Raw genomic sequence first — 23,310 nt, 5'->3', positions numbered from 1 at the left:
AAGACACTGGCACGGGTACTCGACTGGGTGGTGAGGGGGTGGCCAGAAGGGAACATGGGAGAGGAATTCAAGCCATATAATCGTGGACGCCTACACTAAATGGCTGGAGGTCATTCCTGTGGGGTCCACCTCGTCCGCCGCCGCAATCCGAGCACTGCGCCGGGTCTTATGCACACATGGGATCCCGGACACCATAGTCTCGGATAACGGGACCACGTTCACATCGGCGGACTTCCAGGCGTTCCTCCAGAGATATCTGATCAGGCACATAAGGTCCGCCCCCTTCCATCTGGCCACCAACAGCCAGGCCGAGCGGATGGTCCACACAACCAAAGAGGCCCTGAGCCGGATCGTGCAGGGCGACTGGGACCACAGGTTGGCTGCGTTCCTTTTCGACAATAGGATCACACCCAACCCGGTCACGGGGGTCAGTCCGGCAGAGCTCCTCATGGGGCGCAAGCTCATAACCCGACTGGACCAGCTACACCCCGACCGGGCGCCAGACCCCCGCAGCAGCCCCGAGGTCCGGGACGCAGTCTGGGGTTTCTTCATGGGCGACCCGGTATACGCCCGGAACTATGCCAGGGGGCCAGACTGGGTGGCGGGCCGTGTGCTACAAGTAACGGGGTCCCGCCACTACGATATATCAACCGAGGGGGGGCAGGTATTAAGGCGGCACATAGACCAGTTGGGCCGCCACACTCTGCCAGAGGAACCGGCGGATATAGAAGAGGCCGGTTCCGGGGGGGAGCCAACTAGGGACCGACCCGAGGAAGTGGCCCCAACACCAGCAACCCCGACACATGAAGCGCGGGGCCAACAAAGCCTGAAAGACCCGCGGACCCAGACCTGCAGGTACCGGCCGCGCCTCGGTCCACCGACACACCAACCGCAGTGGAAGCCGCGCCGCCTCCACCGGACCTCCCCAGACGGTCCACCAGGGAGCGCCGGCCTCCCGCGTACCTAAAGGACTATGTGCATTAACCAGGGGGGGAAGGGTGTAGTGTATCAGCAGCCATACGCGTCCACGCGTAGAGGCGACTGGGCAGTCCCAGGCGCCTCCTACGCTGGGCGCAGAGTTCCCCGCCAATCACCAGCTGGGGCGGGAAGTTTGACAGGTCAGGATTGGCTTGACCTGTCCAGTAGGCTGTACCGGGAACTGTACATAAGCGGGGCCCGGCCCGCGTGTTCTCTCTCTTGCAACGTGCTCCTAATAAAGAATGTTGCCCTACTTACGTCTCCGGATCGAGTACGTTACACTGTGTGAACTGACAAAACCCAGTTTGAAAGTGGATTTAAAGTGGGTTAATACTGCATTATTTAGCATGTGTGATTGCAGCCCTGGAGATGATTGCTGTGTGTTTGAAAGCTGGTCTTGCTGGCAGTGCTGAGCAACAGCATGTGTTTGGAGGTGGGTCAGAGAGGCAGGCAGAAGGGAGGGAGCAGCCACCGTTGGATTGGAGGATGCCTTGGCGGCAGGCATTGTGATTGGAGGGCCTGCCTGCATGTCAGGAGACTCAAAGGAATTAGAAAGAGAGAAGAAAGTGGCTGCAGCCTTGCTGCTCCATCAGAGCAGCAGCGCAGTGGCTGCAAGGTGTGGGGACTGAAAGGGTGGGGGGTTGTAATAGTTTCAAAGAGATTTTATTGGTAGGGCCAGTAACCCTTGGGACCACCCCCTTGCTACAGGCCTGATTAAACATGTCAGTACTCACATCACCCAGAAAAGAAAGCAGCCAACTTAACTTACAGTTTTGGTGTACTTTGGTGTGTGAGTGAAATTCCTTCTTTTAAACCAAATTATTTTTAAAAAAACGTTTTTAATATAGCCTCCTTGATTCTGCTTGTTAATCATGATGGCATCAGTTTGTACTTTTTCCTAACTTTGGTATTGTCAAGGTGAACCTGCCTTGTTTTCTTTTTTGCTGACCATGTTAAGTTTCATTTCTTCACTGCTGACCTGTGAACTATGCATTGTAGCCTAAGACTGTGCAAGAGGGGTGTGTGTGTGGGGGGGGATAGATGCTTGTTACTTTGCGCCTTTGCTGTTACTGTTATATTGCTTATCTTGCCACCATAGCAACAGGCACATTCTCTCCTGGGAATTTAGCTACTGACCTTGAAGGTATGAGGCTCTTAGGGTGTAGTGTCTTGTGCTGCTGGGTACTGAACTTTTTGGGAAAGAACTGACAGGGGGGTGGTGACCTGAATTTGCCTGCTCTTTTGTTTCCTGTAACTGTAATCACTTATGCTAGTTACATCATTCCTGGCAATGGCTCTTTGGTCGTTTTCGCACTCACCTTAATCAGCAGCGACGACCCTCTTCACCGCGCAGGATCTGCGCGGATTTCGCACTAATTGCCGCGGAGCACCCAGAAGAGCCGGAAAGTCCCGGCGCTTTTGCAGCGCAAACGGAAACCGCCAAAAACCAGTTTCCGTTTGCACCGCAAAAGCGCCGGGACTTTCCGGCTCTTCTGGGTGCTCCGCGGCAATTAGTGCGAAATCCGCGCAGATCCTGCACGGTGAAGAGGGTCGTCGTTGCTGATTAAGGTGAGTGCGAAAACGACCTCTGAGTGAAAAGTCACTATCTGTATCTAACTTTTAATAAATTATAATTATTTAATTACAATTTAATAAATTGTTTCATGAGAACAAAGTTATTGAGTAGATTACTGGCAGAACCTTACAGGTATACATCAACTTTGTGTTTCTCTGGTAATTTTAAAAAATAATTTCCATCCACAAGATACTGACATTCAGCTCCCCTTCAAACTAATCCCCTCATTGATGAGAATATACACTAACTTTTGAAATTAAATGTAGCCATGTTAGATTTGCTGTGCAACTTTCCACTTAGCTATATGTTGAATTTAACAGCACTGTAGTAACTGTTCCTGCTCAGGCTCAATAAGTATCTCAATCAGATTTTGAAAATCACTCAGGAAAATCACTCACCTTCTCTTTAATTCGTTTCATTATTAATTCTTCAAAGGCACAGTCATGTACAGTAACTGGAAAATTGTTTCTTTGTTTTGCAACCTGAGCATGGATTTAAGTCTAAGCTTCCAGCAGAGTCACATTCAAGGCAGAATAGTCACTGTTGAGACACCAGACTAAGATGCATCTTCTCAGTGACCACAGTTCCAGTAGTGATGGGGGTGGAAGCATCCTTGAAAGGTAGTTACTGGGCAGCCAGAGCCAGGCCTAGACTGCATGGCATCCTAGGCAAGACTAACTTCTGGTGCCCCATCCCTGCACTAATACAGTAATTGAGTCACTCCCCCCACCAATATGGCACTACCAGAAGGCTGGTGCCCTAGGCAATTGCCTAGTTTGTCTAGTGGCAGGGCCAGCCCTGTGGGCAGCAGCAGTAGTAGAAGGTGGGTGGCCCTGGCAGAGGATCTATCATTGACAACAGCAATGCCACTTCAGCTAGCCCTGTTTAAGACTGTATAGAAAAAGGCAATGGTAAACCACTTCTGACTTCTCCTTACCTTGCAGCCAAATTTAACCTCCTCAACACCATTCTCTCCAAAGATGATTATTTAGAAATTGAAATAGTCCAAAGAAGGCTTGAATCTTGATGCGCTTAAGTCAATTTAATGACCATGGAGACCCTTTGTAGACGCTGGAATGCGATTCTTTGATTGGGACTCTTCAAAGCCTAAAAGGGGGGGGGGCGTGGCGTCGCACGCATAGGGAATGGGTGCCTGAAAACAGAGCTCCTTACTTACCCCTGCCAAATCCACTTAAGCAAGCGCCCAGCGTTGTTGTTTGTTTTCTTTTTTTTCTTTAATTAGTATGGGAACGGTAGATGGTCAAAAATCCAGATCAAAAAGAAATTCAAGGAACTCTGTTAAAGACTATTTTCCCAAAAAGCCTAAGGCTAAGGCCTCAGGAAAAGCAAGCAGCCCTGCAAGCAAGATGGCGTCGGGAGAAGGGGAAAACACAGCAGCAGACCTAGCTTCATTTCGTTCTGAGGTAATGGAGGCTTTTCAAAAACTGGAACAAAATATGACTGACAAAATATCTGCCATGATCCAGCCCCTTTCTGCTCAGTTGGAGGGTTTCAAAACGTCCTTAGAGAAGGTGGCAGAGACTGCAGATTCTGCTTTTAACATGGCTTGTGCTGTGCAGGAGGACACTCAGTATTTTTATAAAAGAGATGAATGGGCCACTGATAAAATTATTGCACTTGAGAACCAACTGAAAATGGGGAATGTTAAAATTCGTGGGCTCCCCGAAAATTCTGCCTCCCCCTCTGATCTAAAAACTTTTATAGCCTCCTGGCTATCGAAGGCATTGGGTTTTTCTGACTCTGATCTCTGTGCCCTGGAGACAGTATGTAGAATTGGCCCATTGCGCAGACAGAAAACTTCGTTGCCTAGGGACATTTTAGTCCGTTTCTCTTCTGCCTCAGTTAAATCCAAGTTGCTGCAAAAAGCCTGGGCTATAAATCCTCTTCTGCTAGGAGATTACAACATCCAAATTCTACAGGATTTGTCTTCTGAAACCTTGCAAAGGCGGAAAAATCTGAAGCCAATTATAGAAATCCTGAACAGGGAAAACATCAGATATTGATGGGTTGCTTCGTACAAGCTGCAAGTTACAGTACAGGACCAGTCATTTGTAGCTGCAGACCTCGACTCAGGCCTAAGCTTGCTGCGCGATTTGAATCTTCCTGTTCCCACCGGCCTTCTGGAAGCAGCCTCCCATGCTCATTCAATAACTTCAGACACTAGATGGCGTCGTGTGCCTATGAACCGTCCTGATCGGCCTGTTTCTTCTAGAAGCTAAATGCTGGAACTGTTGCTATGCAGAAATCTCCCCCCTTTTTTTGTTGTTGTTGTTGAGGATTCCTGGCGTCCTTTTCCCCCTGACATATAAGCTTTGCCTACTGAACTGCTGACTTATAAGCTTTGCCTACATGGTGCTTATGAAGTAGTGTTTATATATGAAATTGGGGGGTTCCCCCCCTTTTTCCCCCCTTGTTATTTATATTTTTGAAAGCAATGTTATGAATGTGAGGGAGTTAGTAATTTAAATCAACTCATTAAAGGAAATCTTCTTGGTTGATTGGGTATGCATGATTGGAAGAATGGAGTGACTTGGAATATATGGTTTAAAAAGTAAGTGGAAGTAGGTGTTTGAATGGGGAGGCTGGGAGACGAGAGAGGCTGTGGGAGTGAGTGAGAGAGTGAGAGAGAGAGAGGGGGGGTAGTTCTGAGTGAGAAACTTGAATAGTATGATCAGGGCTTTATATCAATATATTTCTTTCTACTGTGAGTTAATGAAGTGTCAGGACCTTTTCCCTTCCTTTGTGAATTCTTGAATGGAAATGAGTGTGTGAGACAGAGGGTTGGTAGGGAATGTATGTGTGTGTCAGTTTGTGCCTTATGCTATTATGAAGGTTTGGAAATTTGTTTCCCTTACTATCACATCTCCCTACATAGGCTTATAAGTGGCTGAAGGATAGTTGGTGGGGAGTGTTTGGGGAGATCAGTATTTAATAGTGTTCATAATTCTGTTTAAAGTTTCATTGTATTTTTATCATAGTGTCTTAAGTCTCACTATAACTTTGTGATCGAGATCTGATGCTGTTACACATGGTTTATTAGTTTGCCTGTACTTATCTTTAATTCACTAATCTGAGTTGATAAAAGGCACAGATTTTATTATATGTAGCTTTCTAGGCATTTTAGCCTTGATTCAATCAGCTTTGTGTGGCCTTTCATTATAAAACTCTCTATACATTCGGCTCTGTTATTCTGTTTATAAATTTTAATTTTGCTGGGTTGATATTGTTAAATATAAGCATTTTTGGCAGAGAGGGAGAACGGAGAACTTCGGGGTTTTTTTTAAATAGCTCCATTTGGTAGTTGTTGCTAGTTGTGTGGTGTCTTCAGTAACGAAGACTTCCGCTTCAAATTTAACCTTTTAAGTAAGTAGTTGTTGTTTTCCCAAGTTTGGGTTAACAGAGTTGGAGGGTGAGTTAGTGGCTAGTGTCTGTTAATGCTAGACCACTGGTGTTGGTTATGGTTTTTTGTTTTTGTTATGGGCAGCATAACTGTATTGAATTATTATGGTTTTAGCTGGAAGTTTTTTAAAGCCTTTGATTTGAAATCTGTCCTCATACCTTTGAAATTTGATCTACAGGATTCATCTCAAGCTATCCTGGTGGCACCTGGGTTAAATGCTATAAATTGTAATAATTTTGATAACCTTGGTTATTTCCTCTTTCAATTATGGCAGAGTGCCACTTGAAATTTCTTTCTCTAAACTGTAACGGGCTAAATAATTTAATTAAGAAAAAACGGGTTGCCTCTGCCATCTCTCGTCAGAAACCAGATATAATTTTTTTGCAAGAAACTCACCTTAAGGGTAACCAGCCCAGGGTCTTCCAGTCCAAATTTGTTGCTCATCAATTTCAAGCTTATGGGTCTTCCAAAGCAAGAGGTGTGGCCATCCTAATAGGTAAATCAGTCCAATTCACTTTTGAAAATTCCTCAATTGACCCTAGGGGTCGGTATATTTTTATCAATGGGGTCTTTAATGGTAGCCCTTATACTCTGGCATCGGTGTATGCTCCAAATAATGGGCAAATTGCATTTATTAAAGATACGTTGTCACAACTTCAAACCTTTCATACAGGGCCCATTATCTTGGGAGGAGATCTCAACTATGTTGTTAATCCTTCTTTAGATAGATCTCAAAAAAGCCTGCTACCTATATCTGCCAATAAACGGTCTCAATCAAAAGATTTGAATGGCCAAAATGATTTAGCTCAAGTTTTTCAATCCTATAATCTGTCAGACATTTGGAGAAGCAGACATCCAAAAGAAAGAGATTATACCTTTTTTTCTTCTCGTCATCAAACTTATTCCAGAATAGATTTTCTTTTAGTTTCAGATTCTATTTCTAATCTTTTTTCTAAAGTAGAAATTGGCCCAATGATTTGGTCTGATCATGCATGGTTGGAAGGGTATATGCCAGGCGTTACTGACAGATCTTTTTCTTTTAATTGGAGATTGGATAGTAAACTTCTGTCTATGAAATCGGTTACAGATTCCATTGAAAAAGACATTAAAGAATTTTTTCAATTCAATATGGAGTGTGGAGTACCCCAGCATATAGTTTGGGATTCTTTTAAAGCTGTAATTCGTGGCAGATTTATGGCTATTGCCTCTTCGTATAAAAAAGAAAAAGAAAAAATTAGATCTGATTTGGTTGCCAACATTACCAAATTGGAAGAGAAATTTAAAAAATTTGGTAGCAAAAAAACTTATTCAAAACTTCTTATAGAAAGAAAAAAATTAGAATCTTTTGACGTCTCCAAGATTCAAAAACAAATGGCTTTTATAAAACAAAAATATTGGTTTCGAACTCCTCAATCTCTTAAACTCCTATCATGGAAGGTTAAAAAGAGAGTATCCTCAATGGCTATTTCTTCCATTCGTTCTAAATCTGGTACCTTGAAACATTCCACTAAGGATATTGTAGGAGTGTTTAAAAAGTACTATTCATCTCTATATTCCTCCCAGCATCCATCATCAGACCATATTTCATCTTTCTTACACACTCACTCAGTTATTAAGCCTGTCTCTCCTGAGGTTAAATCCTTTTTGGACAAACCTTTTACTGCACTTGAAATACAGGAGACTATCAAGTCTATGAAATCCAATAAATCTCCAGGCCGAGATGGCTTTATACCAGAATTTTATAATTTTTTTAACATTTTGTTGGCTCCCATCTTGGCAGACGCCTGTAATCAGTTTGTACAGTCTGGTTCTTTCCCTGTTACTTGGTCACAGGCAAAAATCATACTTCTTCCAAAGAAGGACAAAGACTTACTAGACCCTAGTTCATACAGGCCGATATCGCTCCTTAATTGTGATTATAAGATTTTTACAGCAGCTCTGGTGGCTAGGCTTAATACCTTTATAGGGAACTACATTCATCCTGACCAATCGGGCTTTATCCCACACCGTGAGTTAACGGACAATACTAGAATGGTCCTTGATGTTATTCAATACTGCCGGAAATTTAATATTGAGTCTTCTTTTATCTTGTCTATTGATTTTGAAAAAGCCTTTGACTCCGTTGAAGTTCCTTATCTTACAACCTTACTGCAGAAAATGAATTTTGGCCCGAATTTTCTGAAGATAATCCATTCTTTATATAAATCGCCTTCTGCTATTCTTTCTATTAATAATTTGGATTCTGAAGAATTTAATCTTTTCAGAGGGACGAGGCAAGGTTGCCCATTGTCTCCTCTGCTTTTTGCGATCGCAATAGAACCTCTTGCTAATGCTATCCGTGATACCAATATTATCGCTGGTATCCCTATTAGAAAGAAACAAATTAAAGTGTCTTTGTTTGCAGATGACCTAGTGCTTTTTGTTACAAAACCTAAGTCTTCTTTACCGGCTGTCTTTGATTTATTATCTGTATTTTCTTCTATATCAGGCCTTCGAGTAAACCCATCCAAAACCATTCTTTATCCCATCACAATTTCGGATGCTCTCCAAGACTCCATCTACTCTAATTATCACTTTAAAAAAATTGATAGATATTGGACATATTTGGGGATCAATATACCTTTGAAATTGGGAGATATTTTTAAAGTTAATCATCATTTATTGATTAAGGACATTCTTACCCTGCAAAAGAATAAAAATTCTTCACGCATTCCTTGGAATGAAAAAATTCAGATTATTAAATCTTTTATTTTCCCCAAATTTCTGTTTTATTTCAAGCCATTCCTATTCTTATTCCTGAAGATTTATTTGTGGGTTGGCGTCGTTCGTTCTTAAGATATATTTGGAACAAGGGCTTGTCTAGAATAGGGTATGCAACTCTTATTCGTTCTAAATCCTCAGGGGGTCTGGCTGTTCCGGATCTGCATAAATTTTATGAAGCTGCCATTTTAGGTGGCCTTATTAGATACCATGATGCTGACTTAAATTCAGGTTGGAAGGCCCTAGAAGATACCTATCTAAATAACAAATCGTTTCACTCTATATTATGGGAATTTCCGAAGAATAGACCTCCTATTATCTCCTCCAACCTTTTTCTTAAAGCTATTTTTCAGATTTGGGACAAACGTCGCCTCTCTTTAGCCCCTCCAATATCTCCACTATCTCATTTTGTGGATGTTTCTTGGTTTCAACCGGGGTTTTTTTACAAGTCTTTTCCAATTTGGAAAAAATATAACCTTTATAGGTTTGTGGATATTTTGTCCAATGGAAAAATGCTCGACAAAAAATCTTTGGAAGAGAAAACTGGTGGGACAAAAATCCCATGGTTTGAATACTTGCAAACTAACAACTTGGTGACATCACTCTTAAAGAAATACAATTTCAATTGACCTCTTACTTTCTTTGAACACTTGCTATATTCTCCTTTTTTAAAGCGGAAGGGACTGATTTCATTTATTTATAAGGGTTTGCTAGACATTGATGCTGTTGATTTGTTATCCTATCAAGAAATTTGGCAAAGGAATAGTTCAATTAATTTTCAGGAGGATGTTTGGCAACAAATCTGGTCATCTCCTTCGTTTGTTTCAAAATCATTGAATATACAATTACAAACTCAAAATTTTTTGTTTCGGTGGTATTTAACACCTCAGAGATTAAGCCATATGGCGATAAATCAATCCTCCAAATGTTGGAAAAATTGTGGAGAGGTGGGCACATTTATACACTGCTGGTGGTCTTGCCCGAGGGTGCAGTCATTTTGGGCAGTAATTGTGGCGAAAATCAAGGATATCACGGGCTATAGTTTACCCTTAAGATTGGAACTCATTTTGCTTGACTGTTGGAAAGATTTTTCTATTACTTCTCTCAATAAATCCCTGATATCCCTTTTACTAGCTGCTGCTAAAATGGTGTTAGCCCAATTTTGGAAATCTCCCAATATTCCTCCAGTTAAAACCTGGTATGCTAAAATCTGGGAGGTCTATGCTATGGACAAGATAGCAGATAGTTTATGCAATATAAACAATTCAGAAAGTAACGAATCTCTGATGTACAAGTGGCTTCCATTTCTTAAATTTTCTTTTGGTCCTGTAGATCAGATGCGTACATGTATACCTGGTAGATATTATGACATTATTAATTTGATGTAATTAATATATGGACAGAGTACTTATTTTTTAATTCAGCTGCCAATTATGTATGTGTGAGTGAATGCATGTATGTTTTGTTTTGTTTGTATTTTGTATATATATTTATATTTTGTTTTCTGTTGGTATGCTATACTTATACACAAAGAATGATTGCAGATACAGTCATTGATTCCTTTATTTGTATGTTTATTAAATTCAATAAAAATTTTTGGCCAAAAAAAAAAAAAAGCCTAAAAGGAACCCCACTGGGACTCCTCATCAGCCAAAGTAAATCCCCTCAGAATTCTCCCATGCATGTCTTGGCCTTTTCCCTGCACTGAGAAAAGTAGGCAGCAAGCGTTGGGTTCGCCTTCTCTGCCCAGAACAAGGGCTCCGGTCCTCTCCCCTTATGAGAAGCGACTTAACTCTCCATGATCCAACCCCAGAAGTTCCCCCTACTCAAGTTCTTGTGTGCCCCATTTCTCACACCTTCCTGCAGTCATTCCATTGATAACGTATCAGTTACTGGGTTCATTTCAACATAGTGATTGTTACATACAAAATCATTCATGGCCCACATATCTGCAGGATCACCTCTCCTGCTATGGTCTGGCATGACAGCTTTGTCCTGTGAGCAAAACCTTCTGAAGATGACAGCCTGCAAATGGGTAAGAATAATAGTTGCCTGTCGTGGCTCATATCTTGTGGAATGACTGTCCTGAGATCAGCTATGCTCCAATAATACTATCATTCTGCAGAAAGCACATAACAAAAACGGTCAGGAAGGCCTTTTTATACAGAGAGTAGTGCTGGAGTATAATGTGCTGTCTTCTACATATGGAATCCATTTTCTGAGGCGTTGCTTGTCTTTTTTTTTTTTTGCTTTGTGTCTCAGTCCTAATTCTATTGCACTGTTTATTGGATGTCTCATGCTATTTGAAAACATTGCTTCACACTTTGTAATCAGCCCTGAGTTTCAGTGAGAAAGGTGGACTATATAAAGCAAATAAGTACATGACCATACATTTTCTCAGGGACACTTTATTTTTGTTTGTTATTTTTAGAAATCACAAGCCTGGTCTGATGGTTTCAGATAGTAGTTTTGTCCTCTTGTTGACAAAGGGTAAGATTTATCACAAATATTAATGACACTGAACCGTCTTGCTCTTAAGATATAATAGAACTAAATTACAATGAGGAATGTAACAGCCCTTTTATTAGAAGTTTAATATGAATGTGAGCTAGTTTCACTCAGAAAATCCATCTTTGTACCTAATTTGGCTTTAAGATTCTCTTCTGCTCAAGAAACTTAACCAACAAGCCATTTCCTCCTATTGGCAGTAATTGATTGCACATCAGCCTAGGCACAAATATATACACATCTATATATTTTGAAACATGTCAGCTGGGAGGCAGTGATTGGAGGAATATGTGCCTTATAAAGGTGAATATATACTTTTAGTTTCTCTTTTAAATACATATGACTTAATATCAAGCCAATTATTTATAAAAGAGTTTTAACACACCACATGACAACAGTATATTTTGGGCTGGTGTAGTGTATTGTCCTAATATTTCCCCCTCTCCCCCATGTACTTTTTACACAACATGTAGTCACACATAACCAGGAGGAAACAGCTATGTGATATAGGGTATTAGAACCAAAGCAATTTTGCAAACATGAATACTGAGAGAAAAAAAATAAACATATTTCCTCCTAGTTTCTCTCAGTTTTACAGTAATTTGCTTCTAATGATAATGTATACAGCATTTTCAAATAGAAAAATAATAAACAATTTACTCTTTAGTTTGTTTGGGTTCAGCTTTCTGGTTTGGACCCTATAGAAGTTTACTCATGCACATGTCAGCTGAACTTGCATAAAAATGGTTTGCAGAATTAGGGCCCATGAATAAAATAGATATCATTTTAAAGGTCCTGGAAGAAATGTTGTTACAGAGTCAACCATTTGAAAAGGTACCATAAAGCATGTAAACTATCACATCAAACAAGAATTAGCATCAATATTTTAATTTGTTATATCAGAATGACTAGGATAGCTAGCTACATCTTGAGATCATACAATCGGCAAAGAGATGAAGCAGTACATGCAAACATGGCCAAAAATTCTAGACTGCTTCTGTATAATGATAATAAATTAGATCAACCTTAAGACTGCTCTGGAATTGCACCAGCTCTGAACATGCCTCCTTACGTTTGCCCTGTGCCCCAGCCATGGGCAATATGTATGGTTGCCAGCTCTGGGTTGGGAAATATCTGGAGATTTTAAGGGTCTGGGGAGGGTGGAGGTTTGGGGAGGGGAGGCACCTCAGTAGGGTATAATGCCATAGAGTCAACCCTCCAAAGCAGCCATTTTCTATGGGGGAAGAGATCTCTGTCATCTGAAGATCTGTTATAATACCAGGAGATCTTCAAGCCCCACCTGGACACTGGCAATCCTAGCAATATGGGAGATACTATACAGGTTCTGTCACAGCAAGGGCATCCTTAATTTAAAGATGCCATATCAAATGTTCAAAAATAAAGGAGCACATTGTTATGGTGCCTGTTTATAGTCTGATGGAGCAGGGGTGTTTTGAAGTAAAGGAGATCCATTATGCTGTATGGAATTAGCATGATTGGGAATAAAACAATTCTCTCAAGAAAAGGGGTATCTGGCAACCCTAGTGCAACATGAAATTTTAAAAACCATGTTGTATTTCTTTAAATGTGCAATAAAAGCCTCTTTAAAATCACTTTTGTCAAAATGAAATTAAGTATAAGGATTCTTGATCTTTGTATATAGCATACTTTTAAAATAAGCATTTTCAAGTCATAACTCTCAATATTTTTTGGTGATTAGGTGCACAAACTTTTAAAACACAGGTGAAATCCACTATTCCTTTAAACATTAATATTCAGTAGAACACTAAACTGAAAATTACAAAATCCCCCAAATTGCAACTAACTACAGAGATAAATACATTATAGCAATAGAATACATGCTTATCATCAACACTCCATCATAAAATTACAAAATAAAAGAACAAGAAGTTATCCTCGATTTACAAATCAAGCAAATTAAATAAAGGCATACAGAAATGACATACTGAACCAGCCAGTTACATTTCAACACTTGTCTCCCCACCCCCCTCCCGGCCCCAAAAAAGAGTTCAGGCATTGCTTTTCTAGAACACAAAAGCCTTTGAAGTGCACATGGAAAACTGTGTTTAGATGCAGGATAGGTGAAACTTCAGGGAAAATTGCCAATTAGCTACTTCATAGTATTACTCTATTAGCACAGAAATCCTTAGGCTCTGAACCAAAAGCTGTATCCAGGAAGTTTCAGTCTAGTTAGACTTTTAAGTTCTTCATCTCAAAAGCTGACCTACTCTGTTCAGAACTACTTTTGATGTCCTGGGGAACTTTAAACAGTGTAAGACTGTGAGGCCAGAAAGGGTGGGGGAGATGACTTTAGGATGTGTGAGTTTTGGATTCTGTCTGGCCTTAGGAGAAAAGTTGTCAACAAAACACTACCAAAAAAAGATAGGCACGTAGGCATGTAGGTCAATGCAAGCATGTGAGGCTGTGTCCCAGAGGTCAAAATGTAAATTAGACTTTTTCAAGCCTCAGCCTTTTTTTGGAGAAGCAGGGCTAGAGACAGAAATAATGATGCAATCAATTAGAAACATCAAGTATATTAAATAGGTAAGGAGAAATCAAATGCGGGGGTGGGCTAGTTGTGCTACATGTTGTTCATTCTCTTTGTCACATCACACAGAAAGATAAAAATGTTTCCTGGTCAGTACTAGATATTTAGCAAAGGGAGTAGATCTTAAGGAGAAGGGGGTATTGGCAAAGTTACTTGCAAGCACTGAATAAAAATGAATATATTTTTGCACAAAATCAAAGGATATTCTTGCAAATGCCAAAAATGTGCCCTTTTGTTCAAATTCAGCATGCCACTGTCACTATTTAGATTTTAAAGCTGATGTCTGCATATTGTACTAACAAGAGGTGTGGCAAAGAAAATGCATTCAATAGGTACAACATCTATTTTATTAAGCTCTCCCCTAGTCCTAGATACCACTCCCTTTGGAAAGCTTGAGGTGCTGACCAGAAGGAACCAGAACAAACATTTATTTAAACTATAGTTAATGAACAATAGGAAATAGGTAAGAAGTTTTCAAGCAGGATTATCCAGGAGTCCAGTATTATTTTAAAAGGATTTCTGTCTTATTTTTGGTTAACAAATGTTGCGCTTAACTGAGAAACTAGGAAGGGATAGCTACTGCTAGATAGGCTAAAACTTATGTATTAATAAGAAAAGGAGCTGGTCTTATACTAAAATAAAATTCAACAAAACCGAATATGAAGCATCAAGAAAACAGGATTATCTGGTAGACAGTTGTATTACTGAAATGGATTTTCAAGGCAGGATGAAGGCAGTGCAGTGGCTCAAAAGGAGGTTTGAGTGGCATCCATAAAAGCTTTTCATCCCAGGACATCAACATAAACAGTTGCAAATGCCATATTTGGACCCCATATTTGGTGTATTCCATTTTGCCTTGGATGTCATTTTTTTAAGAAGGGTAATTCCTTCTTAATTCTGAAATTTCAAGAGACGCATTACCAAGATCAGTGATCGTGAAGCAAAAGTAATGAGGCCAGACTCAGGAAACTGAGTGTATTTAATACTGCTGGGGTTGGGGGGCTGAGATTAAATGTGATTATTTTCAGCCATTTTGAAAAGATTCTGGAAAGATTCAGAAGAGTAAACATCCAGCAAAAATAGCATAAATTCAGGGGCCAAAGCCAAATGAACTATTTTAGTTGCACCCAAATGCTTGCACAGGAGGGAAGGTGGCATTGTATAACTGAGGGGTGGCCAAACTTGCTTAACATAATCTTAGAAAAACTTTCCCTCCTGAAATAAGTGATCTTAAAAGTTTCTTAACATTTAACCTAACTCTTTGCTTGTGTGAGTTAAACATACTAGCACCTACAACAAATCTGTCATTGCTTGTTTGTGTCACTGGACTTGTGTTTCTCAAAGAACACTTTTGAAACTAAGCAAAGTTCATAAAGGTGGCTTTCAGAAACACTTCAGACAAAAGGAATTCTACAAATGCTTCTCCAATGGTTGTGGAAGTCAAGAGTATAAGGAAACAGAGGATCATTCTACTCTCTGCTCTTCACTTTCTAAAAGCAATGCTTTCAAACTGTTTTCCAGGGAACCCTAGGGTTCCTCACTGAAAAGAACAGCAATCTCAAAAACAAACAAACAAACAAAAACAACCCAGCTTCTTCATACCTACTGGCTTTCCCCATTGCAAAAGAATGGTGTGATGCCCCAGCACTCTTTGTTAACTGTGTACACTTAGTTTTTGCTCAGGTTTTTCACCTAACACAACAGACAAATCAAAGTGAAAATGTTCACTGAAGGTAGGAAGCTTAAAATTTAATGCTCTAAAGATTGATAAAATGAATATGACAATGTATGCAATGTCATTTTCAGCAGCTATTTGTCCTTCTTGAATCTGTACATTGTCTTTGCTTAGACCTTTCTTTATTATTTCAGTTTTTAATGATTTTTAATGATTTGGGCTTGAACAACTGGAAGCAAGACCCAAGTGGAAAACTGCCTACAGTGGGAGCATAAGATGCAAGGTTTTAGTTTAGCAAACCGTGTTTTAATTAATTCTAGTTAAGTATGTTAAACCATGATCTGATACTATGGTTTGATATTTCTTGATTAACAAAATTGTTTTGCTTGATGCATGAACTCTAGTATCCTGGCTTGAGCCACCCTTACTACAATATAGACCAAGGTACCAGTTAGGAAGAAATAGAGAAGCTAATGAAACCAGCATTTGTCAAGGCAAACCAGAATTTGAATGATTGACAGCAAGGTTAATCTGCTTTCACAGTATTGCCACAGTCAAATAACGCCAGGGTTCCATGTTATGCCTGAACCAGACAAAAACTTTAGCCCCAAAGCCCGGACAACAACTGGAGCAACTGTGTAACTGGGATAATTTCAGTTGTAAATTGGCTTGGAGAGCAGTGGCAATCAGAGGTCATATGTCTTCACTTAATAACCTGGGGCCTTGGTTTTCAACTGATTAGTTTTGTCTTTCATAAAATATTTGATTTTTCAGTCCAGCTTTCTTATCATAATTTAGACAAGTAGAAATCTATTTTGTATTCATGTTTCCCAGCTCCTACTCCTCTTTGTTCTGGTGACACATGCATTTTGAGACAGTCCAGCTGTGTTAAAACTAGTGAGCATTCTGGTATTAAACCAGGCTCATTTCCCTCATTACACTGAGGAGAACCAGGTTTGCCAACTGGGAGCACACCGAGTCATGGCTCCTCAGTTGTCATTGTTTGCAAAACTTTTTGAGGAGTCTACAAATTAAAAGATCATATAATTTGTCAAGACTGTATAAAGTGACAGATGTATCACTCTATACAGCTGCTACATAATGGAATGCAAGGCAAATGTAACACTTAGATTGAGGGCTCTGATTCCCACAAGCACTACTCCAATCAAATTACAAAACTCACTAGGACAATTAAAAATCAAGACAGACATGAAGATTTCAACAAAAATAAGGTACATATCCATACAGCATTCCCTTATTGCATGAGAGAGTTGGAAACAAAACTTTTGCACAAACAGCTAAAAAAAAGCCCCAACAGTCTTATACTAAGCTTATATTGCATATGATCGTGTGGGCATTTGAAGCTGTACGGCCAGTGATTACTGATTTTTCTTTCTTCATTTCCTAAGACCGAGGGACTGATGGCTATTTAAATGGTCTCTAAAGATGAACATTAGAACATTCTATCAGTCTTATGCCACTTCGTGCTTTCATGTGAACTCCGCTGATATACTCCTGATTGCCAGAAAGTAGCTCCTACTTGCAACATAGGTGCTTTGTGTGTTGTTAGCTGTGCTGCTTCTGAAGGTGCCATGTTATAAGAACCTTGAAGGTATTTTTTCTCCTCTTCAGCAATTGTCAGTTAGCAGTCAGCAAGGTGCTTGTGTTTATTTGTATTATGAGAAAGATATCCAGTGCTTAAGTTCTTCTATACCCTGTAATATTTGGGTACAGTAGAAGTCCATATTGGCTGCAAAATCAGTACATACTTGAGATTCTGTATCACCAAATGTGCAGTACAGGGCAGTTCCTCCAACACTAAGAAATACAGTTGCTATGCACAACAAGACCAGCAGAACACAGGATCCACCTCCAACTTCCTCTGTGAATACAAGATACACAACACATAGCTGATGAAATTACATGTATCTGGAATACTTACATAATGTTAGATTCAGGTGGGTAGCTGTATTGGTATGAAGCAATAGAACAATTTGAGTCCAGCAATAGAACAATTTGAGTCCAGTGGCACCTTTAAAACCAACAAAGTTTAAAAAACTGGGTGTAAGTTTTTGTGTGCATGCACACTTTAGATTGAAACAGTTTTCCTCAGTGAGAACTGAGAGACTTAGCATGTGGTTATTGCAAGCACCCAGATGCCAATTTTGCTGCCACATACACCCAGACAACACAAATCATTTGACCTAACAACATTAACTACACCATCTCAAGCTTATTCACATGCTCATCTTCTAACACTATATGCCATTAAATGCCAACAATATCCTTCAGTTCTCTACATAGGGCAAACAGGTCAAACCGTATGCCAAAGGATAAATGGACACAAATCTGTCTTCAAGAATCACAAAACTGAGAAACTTGTAGACGAATATTTCAAACTGCCAAAGCACTCAATGGAGACCTCAAAGTAGCTGTTTTTACTGCAAAGAAATTCAGAAACAGACTGGAATGGGAGACTGCTGAACTAAAAGTTATTACAGCACCCATGAAAACGGAATCCCCAGGGCTTAACAGAAATATTGGGTTCTTATCTCACTACACATGCTAAGTCACTCAGTTCTCACTTATACCCAGAATTAATTTTTGTTGCTCTTAAGATGCCACTGGACTAAAATTTAGTGTTAACTCTTTTTATTCTCTATATGCTACTTGCTGCTATTCCCAGAGTTTACCAACTGCATTATTCAAATTTTAGCTGTCTTTATGCATCATGACTCTAATTAGCCTTTCCTCACAAGTACCCACCTACCTATATGTAATGCTTGAGGAAATATGTTTCAATATATCTGAGGCAGTGTGCATCTACACATGCAAAGTCTTTCAGTTCTTTCTTATACCCAGAATTGAACTTTATTGTCTTGGAAGTGCGACTGGACCCAAACTTAGTTCTCACGTCTATTTATTAACTCTTGTATTGTATATTAATTTGCTGCCATTCACAGGTCTTAGCTACTTTAATCAAATCTCAGTTACACTTATCACCCAGTTACTTATTCATTTTGATTCTAACTAGCTCATCCTGGCAACTACCCCCTCTACCTATATGTAAGGCTTGAGGAAAACTGTTGCAATGTATCTGATGAAGTGTGCATGTACACAAAAGTTTATACCCATATATTAAATTTTGTTGGTCTTACATAACATAAACAAGGAATATCTGCATGGTGTTATTTCCCTGAACCAGATACAGTCAAATAAGAGCTTATAGCATACCATCAGTATCATGATTCCATTCATCTTTCCAAACAGAACAAACATACAGCAAAAAGGAACTGGGACTCTTTAGACAACCAATAGATAACTGAATTTCCATAACTGAATATCTCAGTCAGAAGCAGAGCGAGAAAGAGGAAGAAGCTAAGGACTCCCAAAGCCTCCTATGGAAAATCAGCAGCTGTACCCACCAGGTTAACTGTGCTCTCAACACAAAGGGAACTAGAGCACAGTAGGCATCCAAAATTGTAGCTCCATTTTCCCTAATACACAGCTGTGAGAGGAACAGAATAGTCATGCCTGGAGTTCTTGCAAAGCTCCTTCCTGTGTCATAAGGACTATCTGTTCTATCTGAGTCTTAGGGAAGCAAAGAGAACAAAGGGCTGCCAAACATAAGTCTGGGAGAGTGGAGCAGATGCCAGATGCAAGTTTAGAAGAGGGTTGGATCAGCTGGGAACTGGGGAATAACTGATGGCTATTTCTTACAACACAACTTCACTGGGGACTCTTTTCCATGGGGGAAGGAAACCCTCCATTTTTCTTTTAATTCATTCTATACTACCACTGCCACATTCCTCCTTCTCTGTTAACACCTATTACTCCGCATGGCAGGAAGCAGAGCATGTCCTTGTCAGTACCTCTCAGCCCTTCTGTAAATGAAGTTGTCATGATCTGTGCTGTGCTGAGACAGAGGCCTAGGGAGCCTGTGTCTCAGTAGAAAGAGAGCCTACAATCCTCAGAATGCTTGTTGCTGGTTTCAGCCAATCAGCATCCAAGTACGCTCTGAGGAGAACTGTTTAAAAGCACTCTCTGGAGACAAACGCTGTTCTTCTCCGGTGGTCTGGACAGTGGGTCGGTCCGACTACTGGGTATAGGCTCCTCCTCCTCATCACAGGGTCGGGTCCTCCAATCGATCCGGAGGGGGAGTGGCCTATGCCTCCCAGAACTCGCCAGTTCTTTCCCGGCCCTGCACTGAGCAGGACGGTTTCTCTCCAAGCGCTTTCGGGGAAAGCGCAGAAGATCCGGAAGGTCAAAGGAAAGCAAAGGCCGGAAGCGTTGGGGTTGGTCCCAACAACACCGGCGGAGGGCAGACTGCTAGGTCTACTCGCGAGTAGACCCCTGGACGATCGGCAGAGCCCCATAGCGCTTCGTTTCCTCGCAGACGCGATCGAAATGAAGCGGGGAAAAAAGGCGGCAAACAGAACGGCGACGCGGTAAGTCGTCCCACAATGGGAAGGGCCGGGCGCGAGCCGACGGGAGCAACGGAAAGGGTCCCCACGCTGACCGCAACGCCTTACATCTGAACTGCCTCACATTGTATGATGGGCAGAGGGGAGAGACCTTTGAGGGGGTTCTTCTTAAGGGTCTGAAGACAAGGCACCCCAAGGCCGGTTAGAGGGCGCAGCGGAGTCATGCTGCCCTCCATTTTGAGCTCTTCCTGCTCTTTTCTAGTGCATTTGCTCTCCCTTCCTTTGTAGTGACGTGGAAGGCAGCAAGATGGCGGCTAGTTCCCAGAGCAACTCTCCCAGTGAATGCGACCTGCCTCTTCTTTCAGGAACTCTGACCCCTCATCAAGAGGCTCAGAATCTCGACCTTACAGGGGAAGATGCCACGACAAATTTACTTCAATGGCTTAAAAAGGAAATGTTAAAAGAGTTGGGGCAGGACCTCCATCAGCAGCTGGGCTCCCCTGCTTCCTTAATGAAGCAAAAAAGGCAAGAAGGAAGGAAAAGAGGCAGATATCCTAGCCCTAGTGACACTCTGGAAGGACGATCTAAGGTCAAGTCTCACTTAGGCTTGGATTCCCCTCTCCTGAGTTCGGCTGAGGAATCAGAGGGCTCTGAGCAACAGTCAGATAAGGAGGAAGGCGAGCTTTCAGATGAGGAGGAACAGCCTGACACTGTGCAATCTAGGCTCTTCCCCTTGAATACTATTCTAAATTGCTCCCCAAAGTGTTGAGGACCCTTAATTTTGTGGTTACACCTAAAGAAAATGAGGAGTTGGATCCTGACCTCCCCACAGGTTCAGGGGAGATGATGCCAAAACTGAGCAGTGCTCAGACAGGGGTTCCCTTGCTAGCGGCCTTATCTGCTGCCTTTGTGGCAGATAGTTCATTGGACACCATGCAACTGGCGGCCAGAGCCATGGCATGTGGTGTGGCGGCCAGACGCAACATTTGGTTGCGTAATTGGGAGGTCGATACTGCAGCCCAAGCTAGGGTTGCAGCGGTACCCTTTAAAGGAACCTTGTTGTTCGGGGAGGGCCTAGATAGGTATCTCATTGAGAACAAGGACAAAAAGAAGGTCCTACCTTCCAAGGGTAAAGAAACTAAACAGAGGAAATCCTTTCCTTCCTTTCGAGATTCCAAAAAGCCATCCAGACCAGGTCCCTTTCGTTCCTTCAGAGGAAAGTGGCAACAGAAGGGGCATGATTCCAAACCCTATTATTCTGGGAAGGCAGACCAGAGTTCCAAGAACCCCTCCAAAAACGGGGGATCCCAGTGACTATGCCTCTCACCAGCCGACAGGGAAAATAGGGGGTCGTCTCTCCCTTTTCACAGACATCTGGAATCAGTCGATTCAAGACAAATGGGTTCTAGAGGTAGTGGAACAGGGTTACGCCTTGGAATTCCACTCCCTTCCCCCCAACCACTTTCGTTGGGTTCCGCGGAAAAAAGATTTGATTGCTCACAGAGCAATGCTGTCAGCCATTCAACACTTGGTGGATATAGGGGCAGTAGAGCCCGTCCCAATACTTCAACAGGGTTTGGGAGTTTATTCTGTAATATTTTTAGTCCCAAAGAAGAACGGGGAATTCAGAACCATCCTGGATCTGAAATGGCTCAACAAGTTCGTCCTAACAAAGCATTTCAAAATGGAGACCCTATGGTCAGTGTTGCTAGCCATTCAACCTCAGGATTTTCTGGCTTCCTTGGATCTATCAGAGGCCTACTTACATGTTCCCATTCGGGAATCGTATAGAAAATTTCTACGTTTCTCCTACGGGGGGAAACATTTCCAGTATCGGGCCCCGCCGTTCGGTCTGAAGTCTTCACCCCGGGTATTTACAAAAATTCTGGTGACACTAGTGGCGGAGCTGAGACTGCAGGGCGTGGCTCTGTTCCCTTACCTGGACGACATTCTTGTGAAGGAAGGGTCATACCAGCAATGCCTGGAGGGCATCCAGCAGACAGTGACCATGTTGCGCTGTCACGGCTTCGTGGTGAACCTAGAGAAGAGCAATCTTCTTCCCTCCCAGAGATTAGGACACTTGGGGGTGGAGATAGATACAACTATGGACAGAGTCTTCCTAACCCCAGAGAGATGGGGGAAGTTCTGTCTCCTGTTGCGAGGGGTTCTGCAACAACGCAGGGTGTCGGTTATGATGTTAGCACAGTTGTTAGGGATGCTGGTCTCCTTTTAGGATTTACTTTCTTGGGCCAGATTCCACACTCATCCCCTGCAGTTATTCCTCCGTCCGTTCCAGGATGCTATAGGGAACAAAATCCCCAAACTGGTGACATTACCGTCAGAGGTGATAACCCAGTTACAGTGGTGGTTGGACCCGGGCCTTTTCATTCCAGGTTATCCGCTTCGCGAACCCCAGAGGGTTTGTATGACCACAGATGCCAGTCTATGCGGTTGGAGGGCTCACTCACAGGATCAAATGATCCAGGATCAATGGGAGCCTCACGAGATGAAGCGCAGTATCAACTTCCTGGAGCTCAGAGCGATTCGGTTAGGGTTGCAAGGGTTGCAGGCAGTCCTGAGGGGTCGCCATGTCCTGGTGAAAACGGACAACTCAACAGCCAAAGCGTACATAAATCGCCAGGGAGGAACCAGGGTGAAATCTCTTCATGCCGAGGTGAAGATTCTCTTCGAATGGGCCGAAGTCAATCTCCTGTCGATCAAAGCGGTGCATGTTCCAGGGAAGGACAATCTATTAGCGGATTGGCTCAGCAGACGCTGGCTGGACCAAACAGAATGGATGTTGCACAGGGACACCTTCAGTCTAATAGTGGACAGGTACGGTCCAGTGTCGGTGGACTTGTTTGCCACAGCAGAGAATTGTCAAGTGGACAGGTTCTTTGCCAAAAACAGAGACTCAAGAGCAGAAGGAACCGATGCCCTCAGTGCCGTATGGCCGGCGGGACTATTGTATGCCTTTCCGCCCCTTCCTCTGTTGCCCAGGGTGATACAGAGGGTGGTGGACCTAAGGGCGGAGATGGTGCTAGTGGCCCCCTTCTGGCCGAGACGGTCGTGGTTCCAGGAGCTTCTGAGGTTGTCGATTCAGCCTCCTTGGCGGCTGCCGAGGAGGGTCGACCTTCTGACCCAAGGCAACATGTCTCATCCTCAACCAGATCTGTTACAGTTGACAGTTTGGAGGTTGAGCGGTTGCAGCTCAGGGAGCTAGGTTATAGTAACAGGGTGGTGGACACTATGTTGGCATCACGTAAATGTTCCACTAATAGAGTGTATAATACCACCTGGAAGGTTTTTTCTTCATGGTCTACCCAGCGGGGGTGGGACCCGATGACGGTAAAGGTTAAAGGTATTCTTGGGTTTCTTCAGGAAGGGGCAGACAAGGGG

General features: G+C 42.2%; 1 protein-coding gene across 1 annotated transcript in view; it reads right to left on the bottom strand.

Annotated features, from left to right (window-relative positions):
• Positions 1-16,873: 16,873 nt before the first annotated feature.
• Positions 16,874-23,310, bottom strand: part of CNST (consortin, connexin sorting protein) — a 111,621-nt gene continuing 105,184 nt past the window's right edge. Inside the window, exon 12 of the mRNA XM_060243831.1 lies at positions 16,874-17,369. Within this exon, the coding sequence (XP_060099814.1) occupies positions 17,164-17,369 (206 nt within the window). The 3' untranslated portion in view covers positions 16,874-17,163. The remainder of the gene's footprint in view (positions 17,370-23,310) is intronic.

This window comes from Heteronotia binoei, chromosome 1, assembly GCF_032191835.1.
Source record: "Heteronotia binoei isolate CCM8104 ecotype False Entrance Well chromosome 1, APGP_CSIRO_Hbin_v1, whole genome shotgun sequence".
In the NCBI taxonomy this organism is placed as follows: domain Eukaryota; kingdom Metazoa; phylum Chordata; class Lepidosauria; order Squamata; family Gekkonidae; genus Heteronotia; species Heteronotia binoei.
Note: the sequence above shows the minus strand (reverse complement) of the source record. Positions and strands in the feature narration are given on the sequence as shown.